General features: G+C 40.4%; 1 protein-coding gene across 5 annotated transcripts in view; it reads left to right on the top strand.

The window, feature by feature from the left end:
* LOC140717154 (metabotropic glutamate receptor 4-like) overlaps nucleotides 1-23,940 on the top strand; it is a 1,225,436-nt gene that overhangs the window by 886,597 nt on the left and 314,899 nt on the right. For all 5 annotated transcript variants that reach the window (XM_073030426.1, XM_073030429.1, XM_073030430.1 and 2 more), the window contains exon 8: nucleotides 17,215-17,354. In XM_073030426.1, coding sequence (XP_072886527.1) covers nucleotides 17,215-17,354 — 140 coding nt within the window. The remainder of the gene's footprint in view (nucleotides 1-17,214; nucleotides 17,355-23,940) is intronic.

Below are 23,940 nucleotides of genomic sequence, written 5' to 3'. Positions count from 1 at the left end.
GGATATGGGGAAAAGACGAGCAACTATAGGCCAGTTAGCTTAACATCTGTAGTTGGGAAAATGCTTGAAACTGTCATTAAAGAAGAAATAGCGAAACATTTAGAAAGGAGTTGTTCCATTAGACAGACGCAGCATGGATTCAGAAAGGGCAGGTCCTGTTTGACAAACTTACTGGAGTTCTTTGAGGACATAATGAGTGCAGTTGATAGAGCAGAACAGGTGGATGTCGTATACTTGGATTTCCAGAAGGCATTCGATAAGGTGCCACTCAAGAGACTTATAAATAAGATACGGATGCATGGAGTTGGAGGAAGTGTATTGGCATGGATAGTGGACTGGTTAACCAATAGAAGGCAGAGAGCTGGTATAAATGGGTGTTACTCCGGTTGGCAGTCAGTGGTGAGTGGGGTACCGCAGGGGTCGGTGCTGGGCCCACAGCTGTTTATCATTTACATTAATGACTTGGAAGAGGGGACTGAGTGTAGCATAACAAAATTTGCCGATGACACTAAATTGAGTGAAAAAGCAAATTGTACAGAGGATCTGGAGAATCTGCAGAGGGATATAGATAGGTTAAGTGAGTTGGCCAAGGTCTGGCAGATGGAATACAATGTTAGTAAATGCGAGATCATCCACTTTGGAAGGAATAATAGAAGAGCAGATTATTATTTAAATGGTGAAAGATTGCAGCATGCTGTTGTGCAGAGGGACTTGGGAGTGCTTGTGAATGAATTGCAAAACGTTTGCAGGTACAACAGGTTATTAAGAAGGCAAACGGAATGTTGGCCGTCATTGTTAGAGGGATTGAATTCAAGAGCGGGGAGGTCATGCTGCAACCATACAGGGTATTGGTGAGGCCGTCAGAGTTTGGATCGATGAGTTACACAGTGAGATGCAACCAATAACCTGGCCCAATGGTGCTGGCTCTTTTTCCATGGTTGCTGCTTAACATGCTGACCATGTTTTGTTTACATTTCAGACCTCCAGCAGTTTTCAGTCTTTCATCCCCTGGCCACTTCTGACGTAACAATTTCTTGTTTTCCTCAAATGCTACCAAGGCGTTGCCTGCATTCTGCTTTGTGTCAGATTCGCAGCAATGGCTCTGTTCATTTTCTCAGCTTTCTAATAGGATTATTCCTCCTCTCCATCCTCAACTATTTACACCTCCTCATTCAGATCAGCTACTGTTAACAATCCCAATATCGTCTCCTAATCACCACCAATATATGTCATTCATCTTGTCTTGGTTTCTATCCTGTCACAGCTTTTTCTCTATTTATCCAACTTCTCTGCAAATCTGCGCTCTGACTTTCAAAAGGACCATTGATTTGAAATGTTGACTTTTACTTCTCTTCCACAAATGCTGGTTACTCCGTTGTTAATATCTAGAATTTGCTGTTTTTATTTCAGATTTTCAGTATCTGCAATTATTTGTTTTTCAACACAGTGGTGTGATTATTTCAGCCAAATGATTACTGTTTCTTTGCATTGTTTCTGAGCATAAATGAACATACAATCATTTCAATTGTAAAATTAATGCAAGCTAATGATCAAAAATGGTTGTTAATATGAAGTAAAAAAAATATTAGGCCAAAGCAGGCTGACTGCTTGTTGTTGGCAACTAGATTTATAGGACCATATGACATAGGAGCAGAATTAGGCCATTTGGCTCAGCAAGTCTGCTGCACCATTTGATCGTGGCTGATTCATTCTTTCTCTCAATGCCATTCTGCTGCTTTCTCTCTGTAACCTTTGACGTCCTCACTAATCAAGAACCTATCAACCTTCGCTTTAAATATACCCAATAACCTGGCCTCCATTGCCGTCTGTGGAAATGAATTCCACAGATTCATCACACTCCGGCTGAAGAAATCCCTCCTCATCTCTGTTCTGTGTGGCATGGCCAGATATGAAAGTACAAGACACGATGAAAGTCAGAGACACAAGAGGTTCTGCAGATGATGGAGATCTTGAGCAACACGCACAAACTGCTGTAGGAATGGAGCAGGTTAGGCAGCATCCGTGAAAGGAAATGAATAGTCAAAGTTTGGGGACAAGACCTTCATCAGTACTCATAAAAGTCAGAAATCATGCCTTCTGAGCTGGTGTTCTTTTACTGAATTCTCCATTGAGCCCAGCAGCAGAGTAGTGACTCATTGTAGAAAGGGCCAGGATGTAATCTTGGAGAGCAGAGGGTCTAAGGGTTATCATGGCAGAAATGTGAGGGGAGGGGGCTTCAACCTAGCATCAGCCTGCCCAATTAGATACCTACTTTTTCAGAAAGTTGCCTGGAAGTATAAGGTGCAGCGATGTTGGGACCAGTGGCAGCAGGATAATCTGCTTCAACCAATTTCCCCAGGGTTTAAAATTGGATGTAATCCATACGTAATATCATGAGGTCATTAATGCAAAATCTAGTGGACATCATAGGAATGGAAAACCAAAATATCATGGATGGCATGAGGCTCTACCTGTCTGGAACAAACCAAGGATTATCTGATAGATCAGTTGTAATATATGCTTTGTCACTGATGCGTTATGTGTCGCTGATAAGTAGTGCTCACCAACCTATTATGTGAAACCTCACTAATCATTAAGAGTTTCATGAATAGAAAAAGTGGGCAAGAGAATTATTAATAGCCAAGAGTGCGAGCAGATGTTCACCAGTAAAAAAAAACTACCCTGCTGTGATGATTTAGTAAAATCAAGGCTCCTTCTACTGATCAGATTAAAACTATTGTATTACCTAGCACGCAGGCTTGTAATTAACTGGAGAAGTTGAGTGCATGTGAAACATTTTTGGCCCCAGTGACAAGCTTACCCATTAGTGCAAAGACTGTCTCTACTTTTGTCGACACTTATATCTTTTACCTATGAATTTTAATTACTGCTAACAGCTGCAACACTTTATAAGTATTTTTAATTTCTGCAAGAACTTGATAGGAATACAGCATATCGGGAATTATTTAAGACCAGGTTTTGTTTCTCTTTCTCAGAAACTATTAATGTGTAAGGGCATATAAGGTAGATTTGTAACCATTGCGATGCTGGTTTTATTTATATTTCACTTACACACAATCGTAAGAAGTTATAGGCTAGATATGTTGTGATTCTGAGTTTCTTTCCTATTGCCTCATAAAATTATGCAAAAGCTTTACTCAAGTACCAGTTGAATCCACAAAGATTACTTACACATAATAGCTAGGCAAAAGGAAGTAAGTGACACAGGGCTATTCCTTTTGAATTAAAGTTTTGCTTCATAGACCAAACCCTGCAGAAAACTGTCTGGAAGTTCATTAATTAGCAATCACTATACATAGTCCTTCTTCAATTTCAACTTTGCTGGTGATACAAATATTGCTGCAGAATGGAGACAAGACTTTTGGCTGAAGCTAAGTTCCTAGCCATCATCAAAGCTTTAACTGAAATACAAGACTGAACCTAACACTCAACATTTGCAAGGCAATGGTCCTCCATTAATATACTCCAACTGCAGCTCACAACCATACAACAATAAAAGTTTATAGGAAGATTTTGGAAAATGTGGACCACTTCTCATATCTCGTTGGCCACCTATCCACCAAGAGAGACATAAGAATTGAAGTTTATCACAAACTTCAATATTCTCACGTTACTATTGGTTATTTGAAAGGGAGGAAAAGTGTATTTATGCACAATTGAAGACTTCAGACCTATCGATCAGTAATAATCCTTGCCTTCTTGGGGAATTCTGAGACCTGAATTACTGGCAGCCAGTATCTCAAGACACTGGAAAGATGCCACTAATGCTGTCTCCTCAAAATACTGCAATACACAGAAAGAAAAACTGAGTCAGTGGGTTTTTCTCCCTGCTACTGAGGCCATAGTTGTACTCTGTCAGCTTTGTTGCACAGGTAAGTTTGTTCACACACCTGATGCCAGACACATTTTTTTTGAGTTCCTACACAGGAGGAGATGCACTTATGGCTTCCCTGAAGTAGTACGGTATTTATATTGACTGTTGGGAATCTTTGTTCTATGACCGTTCAATGGAGATGGAGCATCTGGATAGTTCATCAAATTTAGGCATGTACAAGCTCAAAACTAATCAGCCCCCTCCCCCATTCATTACCTCTTGCCCTATCTGTGCAAGAAATCCACCCTGACCTCCTTAACCACTTTAGAATTTACCACCACTCACTGATCCACCAAAACCTACAATTCAACCACTTATACTTCATCTACTCCACAATGATGAATTGCACGAAGAAAGGGTCTGTTTTGGGCCTTCACCATTGTGTTTTGCATCAATAAGGCTTGATTAAAGCAATTATTGGCCAACTGCACCTCCATGCATCTTTGAAGAGAAAATAATTTCCTGTAGTATTCAGGAGACACAGGAGGCTGCTGATGCTGTTATCTGGAGCAGCAAACAACCTGCTGAAGGAATGCAGACCTGATGCAGGTTTTTTATCTGTTACATTGGCAATTCTTTTGCCCCTCAACAATAGCCGCTCAATCCAGAGAGCTTCTCTGGCAGATAGCTTGTTAATTCGATAATATTTAGCTGTTATCATATGAAGAATTGTGAGGAATAAGAAGAAAGCATGATAAACCTCCCTCCATTTTAAATACTGGCACTAATGTATTAGAATACTCTTTGGCCATATTCATTCATCATCTGATGATGGAAATAACAATAATGGATGTAGGAAAATCCAACAAATTTTGGCATCCCCATAGCTATTGTAAAGAAAAGTAATTGTGATGTACTGATATCCTGTGAGTCACTTACTGACTCTGATTAATAATGTAAAGGGTGTTATATTGCATCCATCACAGAATTAATATCCATTAGGCACATTCATTAAATTTTTTGGTACATTAGGTGGCATAGTTACATGATGTTAAGAGTGTAACTGTGAGGAGGAATGAACCATTATGAATCTGATCTTGGTAATTGCTAACAATATAGTAAACTGCATACTCATTAAAAAGATCCCAGTGGAAAATTTTACATTCAGTTCTTAGTCTGTGTCACTAGCTGATTCTACCCAAAGTTGCAATAAGCACAATATAATTGGCTTTGGTACCTTGAGTTTAAAAGAAAAGGAAAACTGGCATGTATTCCTCTCTTTGATTTTATTCATTAACTACTACTCAAAGTACTTATGTGATTGTCTGGTGGGGCTAAGACAGCCCTACACTTCTATCTGCATGGCTCAAAGATGGAAACATCTGCAATGTTGATTCACACTTTAATGATGAGGCTCTGGAAAGCTACATACAAGCATGCTTCACAACCTGCAAAAACAAAAAGAGTAAAATAGAAAAGACTTTGCACTTCCCTATATAGATCAAAACACTTTATATCAAATGATTTTTGGTCCAGTATTTATGGTCTGTTTCATGCTAAACATATTTGTCTCTAACTTTTGAAATAAAGATGAACTTCCCTTAAGTGTCCTTGCCTCTGCAACAGAGTTGTGATGTGCCTGGATCTGTGTATAAATACAAACTTGCTTTCATGATTCAGTGGGGATATTTATAAAAATGCGATCAAGCCACAAAATTATCCAACCCATTTATTTTGGGTAGAGTTTTCATATTTAATCATATTTGAGTGTTCTGGTATCCTCCCATATCCCAAAGACATTTGGATTGGTCAGTTATTTGACCACTGCCAATTGCCCCTAGTATAAGTAAATGGTAGATTCTGGGATGATAGGGACGTGGGAGAATTAGTTGCTCTATAAACCATTATAGACTCAGTGGGATGAATGGCCTACTTCTGTATTGTTAGGAATATAAAAGTACTGGAAAAAAGGACTTAAGATTTAGTGTAATTTTATTTGGAAATTTTAATTGAAGAAAGAATACTGAGCAAGATACCAGTAGGAATATTTCAAATAATTCCAGGGTTATGAGATGTAGGTGTTACTAGCAAAAAACAGCTATCATTGCCTATTCCTCATAAAAAAATTGCAATGGTAGATATGAGCCATCTTAGCGAACTGCCTGAGTCTTTCCGGCAGAAAGTACTTCCACGTGGTCTCGAGCGAAGAATTCCAGGATGTAGAATGTTTTGACCATTTACTTGGATAGTTATTTACTCACTGTCTTCTCTGAAAATTGTCACTTTCAAGGATCTTATTTCACAGTTGTGAACAGGTAGTTTTGATTCTAAAATCAAATTCTAAATTTTACTTTGGAGCGGGAAGGTGGGTGTTGGTACCTGAATGAATGGTGATACATTGCTGATTTATCAGTTCTTAGGAAAAATAGGTGAAATAATTCCAAGATAATTTATGCACGTGGTTTTAATTATATAAGCAGATAAAAAAAGCAATATCTTTAACGATGGTGTCAAATGTCTGGGGGAATTAAATCATTCCAACTCAGCTTAAATGGAAACATTTAGGCAAATGACCATTTATGTTATTTTCATGGGCTTGTTCAACAGTCATTGCAAGGATGGTGCTGCCATCATGAAAGTTATGCCCAAAATTTTATTTAGAATTCTTAAATAAGGGATTTGCAAACCTAGAGGATTTTAAGGATGCTTTGTGATGTGTTCTAATGTCTGTACGCTCATGGCTGTGTAGGTAAGCACAGCTGAAATTCCCTCTATAAATTTGCCAGTGACTCCATTGTTGTCAGCAGAATCTCAGACAGTGATGACGAGGAGTATTAGACTGAAACTGATTGGGTGGTTGAGTGGTTTCACAACAACAACCTCCCACTCAGCATCAGCAAGACCATGGAATTTATTGTAGACTTCAGGAAGGGGTAATTGGGAGAACACACACCAGCTCTCATTCAGTGGCCAGCAGTAGAAAGTTCAAGCAGCATCAAGTTTCTGGGGGCCAATATCTCAGAGTATCGATCCTGGGACCAACATATTGATGCAATCATGAAGAAGGTATGCCAGCAGCAATACTTCATTAAGATTTTGAGATTTGGTATGTTACCAAAGACCAGCAAATTTCAAAGATGTTCTGAGGAGAGCATTCTGACTTGTTGCATTATTGGCTGGTATGGAGGCTCCAAAGTATAGGATTAAAGGAAGCTGCAAAGGGCTGTAGACTCAGCGAGTTCTATCGCAAGCACGTTGCTCCACCATTGAGGACACCTTCAAAAGCTGGAGCCTCAGGAAGGCAGCATCTATCTTTAAGGACCTTCATTATCTAGAACGTGCCCTCTTCACATGACTACCATTAAGGTACAGGAAGTATAGAAGCCTAATGACACACACTCAAAATTTTAAGAACAACTTCTTTCCTTCTACTGTCGTATTCTTGAATGGTCTGTGAACCCATGAATGTTACTGTAGTGGCAATAACTCAATGCATAAAATCTTGCAGACATGGTAAAGATGTTCAGTTGTTGTTCAGATCTAACACCAGAATTGGGAAGAAATATGATCAAAGTGAATTGGACCATGGAACGATTGTTGATGCTATACAGGGTGATTTGAGTATCTCAGAAAATGATGATCTCTTGGGATTTTCTGACACAACAGTTCCTAGAGTTTACAGACAATGGTGCGTAAAACAAATAAAAACAACAGTAACCACAGTGCTATGCATGAAAACAGCTTGTTAATGAAAAAGGTTAGAGAAAAATGGGCAAACTGGTTCGAGCTGACAGGAAAACTGCAGTAACTCAAATAACCACACGTTACCACAGTAGTGTACAAAAGAGCATCCCTGAACGCACAACACATAGAAGCTTGAAGTGGATGGGCTACAGGAGGGGATAACCATATCAGATTCTACTCCTGTACCTAATAAAGTGATAATAAACCTGATTTTGATTCAGGTAAGGAGTTGAACTGTATGTTGCTGTTGAATCATACTCAATAGTTTTAAATAAAAATATTTTAACTTTTGCAGTCTTCTCTATATTCCATTGTCTGAATATGTATTTTGTTGAGAATGCTGTTGCCCTCCATTTCTCTGCCTGAGTGAATCATATATTGATTCTTACATTTTGATACATGATACTTCAAAGTTCAAAGTACATTTTATTATCAAAGTAAATATATATCACCATATACAACCTTGAGATTCATTTTCTTGTGGGAATACTCAATAAATCTAACCAGCTGGTGGCATTGTGGAATCAGCGCTGGACTTCGGGGCAAGAGGTCCCAAGTTCAAATCTAGGCAGCTCCTTTTCACGCTCTCCATCTGTGCCTGGGTTGAGTGTCGAACTAGCAACTTAACCTCGTAAAATAAAACCTGGAGAGGGGTGGGCTCCCCCAGGTTTCAGATGCCCAAGACATGCCATACAATGAGCAATCACCAAAAAGATAATAACCATAACAGAATCAATGAAAGACCACCCAACTAGGGTGATTAACCACAGTGCAGAAGACAACAAAATGTGCAAACGCTTAAAGAAGGAATAATAATAATAAATGAAGAAGCAATAAATATTGAGAACATGAGATGAAGAGTCCTTAAAAATGAGTCCATTGGTTGTGGGAACATTTCAATTATGGGACAAGAGAAGTTGAGTGAAGTTATTCCCTTAGGTTCAAGAGCCTGATGATGGTTGAGAGTTCCTAAACCTGGCGGGTTTTTTTAGCGTGTTGCACCAGACAGTCAGCTATTCTTCTCTGGCACGTGGTGTCAGGATTGGTCTCCTTTTGGATTAACCAGATCACGATATGAACGTTCCTGACTCCACCCTTGTTTTTTCACGACTCCAATGGCTAGCTCGGCGCTCAACCCAGCACGGATGGAAAGCGTGCCTAGGGGTGGCCCAACTTGGATTCGAACTCGGGAGCCTTCGCTCCGGAGTCCGGCACTGATGCCATTGCGCCACCAGCCGGCCAACTGGGTGGTGTGACTCCCTGATGATGGATGCTGCTTTCCTGCAACAGCATTTCATGTAGATGTCCTCAATGGTTGGGAGGATTTTACTCATAACAGGATGGGCCACATCCACTACTTTTTGTAGGACTTTTTGGTTCCATACCAGGCTGTGATGCAGGCAGCCAATATACTCCCTGCTACCCATCTATAGAAGGTTGTCAGAGTTTTAGCTCTCACACACCTGTTTCATTTTGGCAGAGGCACAGTATATTGGGTTGCAAGTGAACTGTGCCAAAATCTTTGGCTTTTTCGGCCTTGGCCACTTTTAATATAATTATCAATAATCATTAGAAACACACACAAAATGCTGGAGGAACTCAGCAGGTCACACAGCAACTATGAAAATGAATAAACATTTGAGGTTTCGGGTCAAGACCATTCATCAGGACTGGAAAGGAAGGGGGAAGGCACCAAAATGAAAAGGTGTAGGGGGAGGGGAAGGAGGGCAAGCTAGAAGATGATAGGTCAAGCCATGTGAGTGGGAAAGGTTAAATGCTGGAGAAGAAGAATTTTTATGGGAGAGGAGAGTGCGCCGTGGGAGAAAGGGAAGAAGGTGAGGACCAGGGGAAGGTGATAGGCAGGTGCGGAGAAGGTCACAGTGGGCAATAGAGGGAGGAAAGGAGAGGGAGAAAGGACAAAGGGCAAAGAACATTACCAGAAGGAGAATTTGATGTTCATGACATCAAATTTGAGGTTCCCTAAAGGAAATATGAGGTGTTGCTGTACCACCCTGAGAGTGTCCTCGTTATAGCAAAGAAGGATGTCATTGGCTGACATGTCAGAACGGGAATGGGGATAGGAATTAAAATGGTTAGCCAGCAGGAAGTGTATGGCTTGCAGGTGCTTGACAAAGCCGTCCCCTAAGTTATGCCAGGTCTCACAACATATTCATGAAACTATATAGATTATTTTGCATACTGACCAGGACTGTAATTGTGGACAACAATCTGATGATTTGTATATTTATTCAAAAAAACAAATTCTTTGTGATTTCCTACTGTGATGTTATGTTTGGTCATAGAGCGGCATGGTAGCATTGTGGCTAGCACAATGCTTTACCGTACAGGCGATCCGGGTTCAATTTCAGCTGCTGCATGTAAGGAATTTATACACTTTCCCCATGACTGTGTGAGTTTTCTCCGGGTGCTTTGGTTTCATTCCACAATCCATAAGATGTATTGGTCAGTAGGTAAATTGATCTTTGTAAGTTGTCCCGTGTTTAGGCTAGGACGAAATAGGGGGATTGTGGGCGGTGTGGCTCGAAGGGCCAGTGGGGCCTATTCCGCACTGTATCTCAATAAACAAGTTAAAGAAATAAATAATGGCATAGTAGGGGTATTTAGCAGAGTTGTATTTGTTATGTTTTAAAATAGTACCTTCAGATAATTGTTTGGCGTTTTAGCATCTGTGAACAAGTTAGATGAGTATTGCTTTCAACTCATTCACATCACACAGATGTTTCGGGCTAGCCCAATGTTTATTGCTCAGATCTGAAAGCCATTGAACTAATTAGATTGCTGGGTCACTTCAGAAAGCATTTAAGAATCATATCTTGAGTTGGTTGTCATGCTGAAACCAGACAAAATAAGCAGGGTAGAATCAAAATGCTATTGACAGATAGAGCATGGAAACAATCCCCTTGCCCCACTATATCCAGGCTATCAGATAATCATTTTCACTGATCCTACAATTAATCCATATTTTATTCTCACTATTCTCATCAATTTCACCAAGACTCTACCATTCATCTGGCCGCTAAAGACAATTTACAGTGGCCAAATAACCTACTAATCTACAATTGTTTTTGAAAGAGTGCACTTGGAGAGAATGTTTCAGTAATGGGAGAGGGCACAACCTCAGAAAAAAGGAAGGATGTCCCTTTAGAACAGAGGTGAAGAGGGTGGCAAATCTGTGGAATTTATTGCCACTGTCAGCTGTGGAGGTCAAGACATTGGGAACATTTAAAGCAGAGGTTGATAGCATGTCAAAAGTTATGGGGAGAAGGCAAGGGAATAAGGTTAAGAGAGAAAATAAATCAGCCATGATTGAATGGTGGAACAGATGCAATGGGCTGAATGGCCCAATTCTACTCCTTTGTTTCAGGGTCTTTTATGCAAGGAAGCCGGAGCACCCAGAGGAAATCCGTGCAGTCAAAGGGAAAACATGCACACTGTACACCGGATGAATGTCATTCTCTGAAGGCATCAATGAGCAAAATGAGATTTTACAACAATACTTTAGATTTATTATTGATGTTTTAATTACTTAATTTTAACTCCCCGGCGGCCTGCTGTTAGTCCAACTTCTGGTTCTGGATTAATAATCCCGGCACTATACAAGATATTAGGTAGAAGCATATTGAAATTGTGAATAGAACAAAATATTTTCTTAAAATAAAGGCTGTGTGAGAGAGAAAAAAAATGTTGCCTCCAGCCATTTTAGTTTTGCAGTCCTTGGAGCAGTCAAAGACTGAGAACACACACAATAAATTAAAATCTGAAAAGAAAACAAGAATAAAATCAGTGAAGAACAGGATGATATTAAAATAAAATGGCCATGGAAGATTCTACACAGAGCATCACCATTCATACCTCTATATAACTAACATTCCAGCCAGTGCAGGTGCTTAAGAATCACTGAGGATGAAAAATGTGTCTTACTGCGAAACTGATAAAGGGAAGATTTAGAGCAGAGAGTAAAAACTTTGAAGTATAACCAGTAACAATTACTAAATAATCTATTTACCTTAACAGTGGCAGAAAATTCAGTTTGCATTGGCAACTACAGAGAGGTTTATAAAAAACACAAAATGCTGGCAGAACTCAGCAGGCCAGACACCATCTATGGGAGGAGGTAATAACGACGTTTCAGGCTGAAACCCTTCATCAGGAGTGAAGTAACATGGGATGGTCAAGGGGGGATAAGAAGTGGCGGGAGGGATAGAGAGCTGGGAAGTGATAGGCTGGAGGGAAATGGGCTAGGGGGAAGGTGGAGAATTATGGGAAATAAAAGAGAAAGAAAGGTAGGGCTGGGGGGAGAGATTATAGTGAGGGGGGAAAAGAGAGAGAAAGAGAACCAGACTAAAATAATAGATAGGGATGGGGGTAAGGCTGGGGGGCAGGGTATCAACGGAGATCAGTGAGTTGGATGTTCATGCCGGCAGGAAGGAGGCTACCTAGGCGGGAGATAAGGTACTGCTCCATCGACCTGCGTGTGGCCTCATCTTGACGGTGGAATTGAAGTGTGTGGCCACAGGGAGATCCCACCACTGCTGGAGGACCGAGCAATACCTTATCTCCCACCTAGGTAGCCTCCTTCCTGCCGGCATGAACATCCAACTCACTGACCTCCGTTGATACCCCTGCCCCCCCACCCTTACCCCCATCCCTATCTATTATTTTAGTCTGGTTCTCTTTCTCTCTCTTTTCCCCCCTCACTATAATCTCTCCCCCCAGCCCTACCTTTCTTTCTCTTTTATTTCCCATAATTCTCCACCTTCCCCCTAGCCCATTTCCCTCCAGCCTATCACTTCCTAGCTCTCTACCTTATCCCTCCCCCCACTTCTTATCCCCCCTTGACCATCCCATGTTACTTCACTCCTGATGAAGGGTTTCGGCCCAAAACGTCGTTATTACCTCCTCCCATAGATGCTGTCTGGCCTGCTGAGTTCTGCCAGCATTTTGTGTTTTTTATTTATTTCCAGCATCTGCAGATTCACTCGTGTTGACAGAGAGGTTTATTGTTGATTTCGCCAAAAAAAAATGAATAGTATTTCCTGATGAATTATTCCGCCAACTTAAATGAAAATGAATAAATGCCATTGAACCAAGCAATCATTACTTAGAGTCAAAATAATTGGTACTGTGGATTAAACTACCATTTGTGTTCTTTTGAAAATACGTGTTTCCTGCTTGATCAGTTCTCATTGATCTATATTTAGTTTTGACTTACAACCTATTGCTATGAATAAAACATGTTTTAAAACAAACCAGGAGTCCTGAACACATTACATTGTTACCAAACTGAAATGTATTATTCAAGCGGTTCATTAGATGAGGTTCTTCAGTCATGTGTGGTTAGTTGAGATCCTTTCTGAAAAGGCTCTGTAACAATATTTGAGCCGTAGTTATGTATAAGAGTTTCAATTGAGTGGTTAACCTATTAGTGCATTAAGTTTATAAGAAATCCTCAGTTTGTACATAGAACAGGAGCAGGCCCTTTGGTGCACCATGTTGTCTTCAACGTTGACGTCAGTATAGTTAATCCTACTTGTCTGCATGTGGTCTGTATTCTCACTTGCTTGCCTATTCATGTATCTATCTCATTGCTGCTTTACTATTGTTATCGTATCTGCTTCTAGCACCTCTCTTAGCAGTGCACCTGAGGCACCCAACACTCCCTGTGTGAAAAAAAAAGCTTGCTTTGCACCCCTCCTTTAAATGTCCTCCTCTCACCTTAAAGCTGTGCTTCATGTTGCGGAGTCTGATATTTGATGGTTCCATCCCAAGAAAGAAGACTCTGACTGTCTCCCTTATGTATTCCTCTCATGACAGTGCCCACTTCAATCAGGCTGCCCTCGGAATCTGACACTCAGAGAAAACAACCCAAGCTTGTCCAATCTCTCCTTGTAGCACATGCACTCCAGCCAAGGAAGCCTCCAGATGAACCTTTTCTGCACCCCCTTGCAAGGTTTTGCATCCTTTCTTTAGTATGATGACCATAACTGCATGCAGTACTTTAAATGTGGCCTAACCAATATTTATGCAGCTGCAGCATGACTTCCCAACTTATATATTCAATACCTTTCTCATAAAGACAAACATACTGTATGTCTTCTTTAATGCCCGATCTACTTGTGTTACCACTTTCATGGCACTATGAACCTACTGTGCATCCTACGATCCCCTCTGCACATCAATGCTGCAATGCTTCCTACCAGTTACTGTCTAATTTTTACTGGGAGCACTATTTGATGGTCATTGTATTGATGTTAGTACAAAACACAATCCAGTTTGATCCTGGGTGGTTTATAAAGTAAGCAGGAAGGGAAAAAGTACAGACGTACAAAAAAGCTGGATGAAATCAGCAGGTCGGGCAGCATCCATTGAAAGAAGCTGTCAACGTTTCGGGTCGAAACCCTTCATCAGGACTAAAGTAGAAGGGGGCAGGGGCCCTATAAAGAAGGTGGGGAGAGGGTGGAAAACCAATCAGAGGAAAGATCAAGGGGTGGGGGAGGGGAGGCAGGGAGGGGGTAGGTTGGAGAGGTGAAGAAGGAATCTAAGGGGAAAGCACTTTGGGTAGTAGAAGAAGGCAGAGTCATGAGAGGTGATAGACAGTGTAGAGGTGGGATGGGGAAGGGAGAGGGAGGAAATTACCGGAAGTTGGAGAATTCAACGTTCATACCAAGGGGCTGGAGACTACCCAGACAGTATATGAGATGTTGTTCCTCCAACCGAAGGTTGGCCTCATCATGGCAATGGAGGAGGCCATGTATGGACATATCTGAATGGGAATCTGAAGGAGAGTTGAAGTGAGTGGCAACCAGGAGATCCTGTCTGTTGTGGCGGATGGAGCGTAGGTGCTCAACGAAGCAGTCCCTCAATCTGCGTCGGGTCTTGCTGATGTAGAGGAGGCTGCACCGGGAGCACCAGATGCAATAGATTGCCCCAACAGACTCACAAGTGAAGTGTTGCCTCACCTGGAAGGACTGTTTGGGGCCCTGAATGGTGGTAAGAGAGGAGGTGTAGGGACAGGTGTAGCACTTACGCTTGCAGGGATAAGTGCCAGGTGGGAGATCTGTGGGGAGGGGCGTGTGAACCAGGCAGTCATAGAGGGAACGATCCCTGCATAAAGCAGAAAGGGGTAGAGAGGGAAAGATGTCCTTAGTGGTGGGGTCCTGTTGAAGGTGGCGGAAGTTGCGGAGGATAATATGCTGGAGGCGGAAGTTGCGGAGAAAAATACCGCAGGTTGAAAAAGAAAACAGAAAATGCCAACAACAGTCAGAAGCTTGGTCAGTATCAGTAGGGAAATGACAACATTTCTGTTTGATGACCTTTCATTATAACTAGGAAGGGTGAGGAAACAAACATGTTTTAAGGGCAGTGGAAGGTGGCAGAAGAAAGGGAATATCTGTGATAGAAGGAAGACAAAGAAACACTGAGTGATACAGGGTGGAGTTGGTGCTGGCTGAAAGAGAGTGCTGAAGGTTCGGTCATGGCATCTGGCATGTTTGAAAGCTGTGTAAGTAGAGAGATATGAATGTGATCAGAGAGAGAGGAAATATATCAAATTTTGAGATGCTAGAAATAATGATTACATTTAAAAATGCCAATAATTCTGGGAAATCTGTGGAAAAAGTAAATTGAGTGAAAGCCGTTCAAACACAAATTTAAATAGCAATGATCAGGGAGAAAAACATTCTCAAAATGTGGTTCGCTGATCAGTAGACTGAAGATAAGCAGGAAAGACCGTATAGTAACACATTTACGCAACGGGTCTGAATACTTTATGGTGTCAGAAATAGGGAGTGAACACAGATTTGCAGACGGCAGCTTAAATACAGGCGACCTTTGTGTTTGGAGGGAGGATAGATGGTTGGTGGGGTTTGGAGAGAGTTTGAATTGCTAGAAAATGGGCCTAACACAATTTTCAACGATGCAAAGCACATTATCTGCACACGCATTGACAGCTGAGCTGAATAGCGATTGTTCATTTATTTACGTCTTTGCATGAATGCAATAAGAACATATTTTTCTTCAGCACCCAAGACTTTTGAATTGAGTAAAGGTAAATTTCCCTTACAGGAACATGGATAAACAGGTGTTCACCTGCAATTATCCTTGATGTGAAGATGGCATTTGACCTATCATTACAGCCCAGAGCTCTGCTACAACTGATATCCGTAGATATCAAGGGGAAAATGTCACAGAGATTATATTCCTACTTTCCAGAAAGGAAGATAACTGTGGTTATTAGAGCTCAATTATTCCTGCTATAGGATATTACAGATGGAGTTTCTTGGGACAGGATCTGACACTTCAGCGTCTTTGACTGCTTCATTGGTGATTGAACACATAACAGAAACAAAAGTTTCTGCAGAGGCCAAAAATCTGAGCAATGCACACAAAATGCTGGAACAGCCCAACAGGTCAGGTAGCATCTACACAGGGAAATAAAGAGTCAACATTTAAGGCCAAGAGCCTTCATAAGAAATGTTGAGTCCTGATGAAGGGTCACAGGCCAAAACATCGAGTGTTTTTTTTCTCGCCAAGCTACTACCTGACCCACTTGTTCTTCCAGCATTTTGTGTGTTTAATCAATAATGACTTTCATTTTCTTCTTGGGCCCTTAGCTCCCACTGGAGCAAATGGCATTGACCATCTCCTGTCTTCGTCATTCAAAGTCAATGGTATGATTGGAGTTTAGTCTATGCAGCTTCACCAGAACCCTATTGGCTGACCTTATCCATTTCTACCTTTTATTCTTAAGAATAAGGAGGGATGTGTAATAAATGATGGCTTTGCCAGGGATATCCTTATCATGATTATTGACAAATATTATTTTTAAAATGCATGTAGTTAAGACAAGGGTCTTTAAATTCTTCATAATATCTCACAACACACGCTTATCAATAAATACATAATATCAGTGGATCATTGATGAGCGCTTTCTTGAAGAACCTGCTCAAGTCACAATGACAGGGTTGTGAATCTGACACAAGTAAGCCGTGCTCTAATACTGAAGGATATCTAATATGTCAGAGTTATTTGTGAAAATCTGGACACCATTTCAGTGGGCAGATTTCTCAAAGGTCTACTGGGAAACTGCAATGATCTGGGTTCCATTGCTGAAGTCAGCGAGAAGCTAGACATTGAGATTGCAATGGATTTGATGGCAGTGGTCGAGAGCAGTAGTTCAGCACATTTATGTTCAAGCATACTTGCGTGAGAGTCCGAAACATCAACACAGTTCCAGAACTAAACACTAGCACTACCACAGAGAACAATTTGCAATTTAGCAGAAATGTTGAACTGGTAAATTTGTGCATCTTTGTGGCTCAAAACCTTAAAACAATTGGCATGAAAGGGCTTCCCAGCTCACTAAGTTCCTTTCCTTGTCAGTAGTTGAGATTCCCTTTAAACTGAAAAGGTGACTCAGCTACTTGCAGCTTCCACACGGATCTTTCCTTTAAAGCCTTTGTTAATAATAAACTTCAATTATTTCAATCGACTTTAGAAATGAGAAGAATACATGATTAGAAATATACAAGAGAAGTATTTTTACTTTGGCCTACGTCGTGAATTTGTCTTGAACTGTTTACAAGCATAACTATTTATTCTCTGATTATCTGCAGGAAGCGCAGGAATCCCTGTGACCTTTAATGAAAATGGAGATGCTCCTGGACGTTACGATATTTATCAGTACCAAATCAAGGACAATTTCACACGCACCTATTCAGTCATTGGACAATGGATGAATAAACTTCATTTAAACGTAAGCAACATGTCAGATTTTTATAATTTTCTTTTAAGAATTTTGCAGTTTTTAAATGGAATGTGTGAATTGTGTGTGGTTTTTGAAACACTCTTGGTGCACTGATTCTTGCCAGTCCATTGGTAGTGCTATAATGGAGCATTTAGTCAAAGGATATCACTATCTCCCAACGTTTAGGGCAGTACCACTCTCTGTAACTGATGAAATAAGTATTCATCAATGGAGTCCAATCCCAACATTTGAACACTGGAAAGCTGTAGAAGCATTTGAATGTAATGGTGTGGAAATGCCACACTAATAGGTGTGTAGTTTTTGAGATGAGGTGTTAAGCAGAAGCCCTCTCTATTCTGGCAGCTGAATATAAAAGGCTTCAGGACATTACCTTGAAGTTAATGAGGAAGGGTATCCTCGGTAATAGTCCATCCTCACCAACATTACCAATATAAACTGAAAATTCTGGTAACACTCTGTAGGTCAGGCAATATTTGTGGAAAGAGAAACATAGTCAACTTTTCCAATTTGTAGGCTCTTCATCAGAAGCTTCACGGAACAGGTACTGACTGACTTGCTGAGTGTTTCCTGCTTTTTGTGCCTCAGTCAGATTATCAGCATTTGCAGTTGTATTTCTATTCAACCAAATAAACTGGCCTGGGCCATTACCGAGTTGTTTGTAGGAACTTACTATTTCCAAATTGATTTCCACAATTCCAACTCAACACTAGTAACTAGATGCCAAAAGTATTTGTTTATCTGTAAAGTGCTTTGAACCTCTCTGAAAAGGGTTTGAAAGGTTCCGTGTATGTCCTTGTTTTCCTTTCTGTTTGAACTGGTGTTGAACTATGTATGCTCATGCAAAGATACTTAACAATAACTGGGTGGCAAGTGGGATTGGTGGGATTTCAGAAGCTGCTGTATTTTCAGTTGCCTTCCATTATACACAATGGACAATAGACAGTAGGTGCAGGAGTAGGCCATTCGGCCCTTCTAGCCAGCACCGCCATTCACTGTGATCATGGCTGATAATACACAATCAGTACCCCATTTCTGCCCTCTCCCCATATCCCTTGACCCCGCTATCTATAAGAGCTCTATCTAACTCTCTCTTTAATGCATCCAGAGACTTGGCCTCCACTGCTTTCTGAGGCAGAGCATTCCACATATCCACCACTCTCTGGGTGAAAAAGTTTTTCCGCATCTCTGTTCTAAATGGCCTACTCCTTATTCTTAAACTGTGGCCTCTAGTTCTGGACTCACTCATCAGTGGGAACATGCTTCCTGCCTCCAGGGTGTCCAATCCCTTAATAATCTTATATGTTTCAATCGGATCCCCTCTCATCCTTCTAAATTCCAGTGTATACAAGCCCAGTCGCTCCAATCTTTCAACATATGACGTCCTGCCATTCCAGGAATTAACCTTGTGAGCCTGCGCTGCACTCCCTCAATAGCAAGAATGTCCTTCCTCAAATTTGGAGACCAAAACTGCACACAATACTCCAGGTGGGGTCTCACCAGGGCCCTGTACAGCTGCAGAAGGACCTCTTTACTCCTATACTCAATTCCTCTTGTTATAAAAGCCAGCATGCCATTAGCTTTCTTCACTGCCTGCTGTACCTGCACGCTTGTTTTCATTGACTGATGTACAAGAACACCTAGATCTCATTGTACTTCCCTTTTTCCTAACTTGACTCCATTTAGATAGTAATTTGCCTTCCTGTTCTTGCTACCAAAGTGGATAACCTCACATTTATCCACATTAAACTGCATCTGCCATACATTTGCCCACTCACCCAACCTATCCAAGTCACCCTGCATTCTCATAACATCCTCCTGACATTTCACACTGCCACCCAGCTTTGTGTCATCAGCAAATTTGCTAATGTTACTTTTAATCCCTTCATCTAAATCATTAATGTATATTGTAAACAGCCGCGGTCCTAGCACCGAACCTTGCGGTACCCCACTGGTCACAGCCTGCCATTCCGAAAGGGAGCCGTTAATCACTACTCTTTATTTCCTGTCAGCCAGCCAATTTTCAATCCATGTCAGTACTCTGCCCCCAATACCATGTGCCCTAATTTTGCCCACTAATCTCCTATGTGGGACTTTATCAACAGCTTTCCATTAACGGTTTCAGAATGGTGGAGCAAACAAAATGAATTTTCAACTTCTCACATCACTGAATTTTTTAACTGGGGCAAAATGAAATTAAAATGATTAAGTTAATACTGACCCAACAGTGTTTTAGAAATGGTGACCTAAATGGTTTCCATTTCACCAGTAACAATTAGTTTTATAGAAGTTATTATTCAATCACTATCAATGCCTTGTCTCCTTGGCTCAGATGGTACTACGATTTCCTCTGAATAAAAAATTGCAGCTATTACCCTATCTATCCCTTCAGAACCCAGCAACCACCCACTACTCCTTTACATGTTAGGATCTGAGTTCATAATCCAAAGTGACATTTAAATGCAGGATTTGAGAAACAGCTGACAAAGCATGGCTGTTGTGCTATTTCTGATTCAGGTGGATCTGAATATTACCGAGGTATTGTTAGAAGAGCAGGGAGGCCTGTTGGTGCCTTGTCAAACATTATCTCTCAGATGAGATGGGCAAGGAATGGACTAATCGGTTACTAATTTGTTTGTATTTTTTTGCTATTGTTATACTCATTTAATTGTAAGTGAGCTTTATGAAAAATATGTTCAGCTACAAGTGTAAATCTGTTTAACTCCAGTAGATGTGATAATTGTTTTTGAATGATGAATTTTAAATTTGCCAGGGAACCACTGCAATATATAATTCTAAATAGTAACCTCTGATAAAAATCACGGCCACTAAGAAGCAAGTCAAACTTAATAAAAGATACTTGTCTTCATACCATAATTAAAATCACAGAAGACGAGTCTCTGAACCATTGTAGAAATGAATGCTTGTGGGTCTTCTTTAAAAACACACACAACTAATAGCAACTTTAACATTTTCAACAAGATGTATTTTAAATCTAAGTTCCAAAGTTGCCATTATTGCTGATCACAGTTTAAACAATGAGAATCTAATTTTTTAACTAAAAATGAATCCATTGTAAAATAAAATACCCTGCAAAATGTATATCTATTAAAATGAGGATTTTTTTTATGATGGTGCACTAGGCCATCATTGCAGATTAGTACAGGCAAATGTTATGGCCCTCAAAATTGAGATTTTATTCATGCATATTTAAAATTCCCAAAATAGATATAAAGTGATTATTTCATTCCTATGCATATGTTTCAATTAGTATTTAATACAATGTTATATTTAAAAAGTAGTTTCATACAATCCCATATATTTAGTTAAAGATGGCGTGCAACAGCTTACCAGAAGCTTGAAAGCAAAGAAATTCAATAAAAACATTACTAATAACACTTTTTTTTGAAGCAAATTGTGGTAAACTATCACGGCAAATGATGGAGAGGTGAGTGAAGGCAAAGCGGATTAGAGAGGTGTGCCCTGCTGGCGCGCTGCAAAATCAACTTGCTTGGAGTTGGAGCTGTGATAGTTGGAGTGAACAATTTGGAGAGGAGAAGATGAGGCAGAGGAGTTCTGACATTCGTCCACCTAACTTGATGCAAGGGTGCATTGCCCTAAGTGCTGAGCTGATTTCAAGAGGTCAAGGACAGCTTCTTCAGCAGCAAAATCTAGGCTGAAGTGATTCACCGGGTGGCATGTTCTAGGCCCAGAGCGATTTGCCATGGCAGGACGCGGGTTCTAATGTGAGGCACAATCTGCTGCTTGGATAATTTAAACGCTGACCATCATAGGCTGGAAAGGCACTGTGTTGAGAATTGGGTGGTGCTGAATTGCTTTGATCACCAAGCCAATTTGAAGAGGTCAAGAACAGCTTCTTCAGCAGCAAAATCTAGGCCCGGAGTGATTCGCCGCTGGGGGGCCAGGTCCTAATGCGAGGTACAGTCCACTGTTTGGACAATTTCAGTGCCGGTCCAGATAGACCGGGGCTCCTCTCTCCAAGACGTCAAGGGTGCGAGACTGCTCCTGGCTGCTGTGCATTGTGTCTGCAAACTTTACCAGAGACTTGCCCCACTAATATGATGAACTGAAGCTTCAGGCCGATGCTGGACTGTCCAGGAATTTGGATCTAAGGACTCACATGGTTTAGAGTGCCGTTGTTGCTCACTTCGATTGCTTGCAAGATTTGTGTTTTTTTTCTCTTTCTCTGTGTGCATTGGGGGTTGGTCTTTACCTTTCTTTTAAATTGGGTTCTTTCGGGTTTCTTGTTTTGCATCTGCCTGTAAGCAAACAAATCTCAAAGTTGTATAATTTATACATTCTTTGATAATAAATGTATTTTGAATCTTTGAATCCTTGTATGAAGAGGCCCTAGTTTGTTAAGAATGTTAAAAGATCTGATGCAGGTTTTTATCCCAAATTATCAACAATTCCTTCACCCCAACAGATGCTGTTCAAACCACAGATTTCCTCCAACAAGATGCTTCTTGTTTCTGATTTCCAAGTTTAACTGCACAAGTGTGATCACTGGAAGATACAGATTATTTCTTAGCATCAAACTGTCCAATAGCCTCACTATTATTCCTCGCTGAATTGAGGTTGCATTTCCTTATGTTTCGCACTATGGTGAGACACTTGAGAGGCCAGAGTTGATTCTATCTGCTTGCAGAACAGTGCAATTAAATTCAAAATGTGAAGCTGCTGTGTGGCTTGACAAAGATACATTTATAATGTACTGTATAGAGGAGATAGCTAGTCCTTTGGGTCAAGTAACTTTTGCTAGTTGATTTGTTGGTGGCTGCTCTATTTTCTGTTTAAATACCAGTGGTGACCCATTATCTGTGACATTATCTTCTCCCTTCAATCACCAGACTTGGCTAATCTGCAGGTATGCCTTTCTCAGTACTGCTATATTTCGCTGTCCGTATTGTGCTTAGAGCGTAGAGATGAAAACTATTGTGATCATGACATTTTACTTCGGAATCTCCTCTATCATCACAATTGTAACTTGTAATGCTCATCATCTTGTGCCTTTGAACCAGGGTGGCTCTGTTTTCCATCAACTCGAATATCTAACCAGTTGAGTGATTAGCTGTTGAGGATATGTGACATTTTCTACCTTGATATCACAAAGATAAAAGCCTTTTGAGATTATACCCTAACATTCAATGAAGGGTCGGTTAAACTGCTTACAAGGAGGCATTCCAATGTGTCTGCCAGTGATAAGAGGAATATACCATGGATGATCATAGTCAAATTTTGAAAGTTAAATTCAGAGGTTCAAAGGTCCAATTTAATGTCAGAGAAGTGTATACAATATACATCCTGAAATGCTTTTTTTCACAAACATCCACAAAACCAGAGAAGTGCCCCAAAGAATGAGCAACAGTTAAACTTAGGAACCCCAAAGTCCCTCTCTCCTCCCTCCCATGCGTCACTTTATAATTCTTGCGTTTAAAAGCCCACAAATCCACAACTCTAATTTTAATATAATTTCAAGTGATTGTTTCTTTATCTGATGTCCAAACACATTTGACTATTATTTGTAGTTAATCTTGGACAGACTTTATTTTCTGGCAGTCCTTGAGGGTTAAGATTATCTTCATTTGACGCATGTTTATCGAAACGTAAAGTGGAATGTGTCATTTGTGTCAATAACCAACATAATCCAAAGATTTGCTGGGGGCAGCCCATTGGTGTTGGCATGCATCCTGCGCAAGCCTAGCAGGCCAAAAACTTACTAGCCCAAATGTCTTTGGAATGTGTGCAGAAACTGGAGCACCTGGAGGAAATCCATGTGGTCATAGGGAGACTATACAAAGTCTGTAAGGAATTGAATCCTGGTCACCGGTACTGTAAACCATCACACTAACCACAATGATGTTGCGTTGCTACTTATTCCTTGTCCACGAGCTGCAATCAGTAACATTTGTCAAAAACGGAGCATATCATTCTAGAGTACATTAGATGATGACTCACAGCTATAACTCACCACCACCTCTCCTGATCTTTACTCTGATTCAGAAATCCCCAACCTGTAGAACCCATCCTCTAAACATCTCTTCATCTATACCTACCTCTCCTCTTTAAAGACTTCCCTGAGCATCTTCCTCTTTCTCTCATGCACTTCTCTGTACTATAATCTCAAATATGTATTTGATCAAATTTGGTTTGATAATGTTTCTGTGAAGTTTCGGGGGTATCTTATGGCATTAAACACAATATATAATTAAAATCTAATGCTACATCTAAATGCAAGTGTTCCATTATTGACAGCTGTTGCTTTAGCCATCTTGGCTATAAGATCTGAAATTCTCTTAGTAAATTTTTTCAACTTTTCAGTTATTATACTCAACTAACTTGTGTATAATATCTAACAAATTGGAAAAAAAGCTGGAAAATTTTCTGATTTTTAGGTGTTATCTTTAACAAACAAGGAAAATATTATACTCAAGTTAATCCTTATTTGATTCTCATCAACCTCTACCAGTTTATTGATTTGTCTTGTTATAAATTTAGATGACAAATTAAGTTAACCTAAATTCACATGTTGTTTTGAACTGGTGGCAAGTATGTA

The sequence above is a fragment of the Hemitrygon akajei genome, chromosome 27 (assembly GCF_048418815.1).
Source record: "Hemitrygon akajei chromosome 27, sHemAka1.3, whole genome shotgun sequence".
NCBI lineage: Eukaryota > Metazoa > Chordata > Chondrichthyes > Myliobatiformes > Dasyatidae > Hemitrygon > Hemitrygon akajei.
This window is presented reverse-complemented; position numbering and strand designations above follow the sequence as displayed.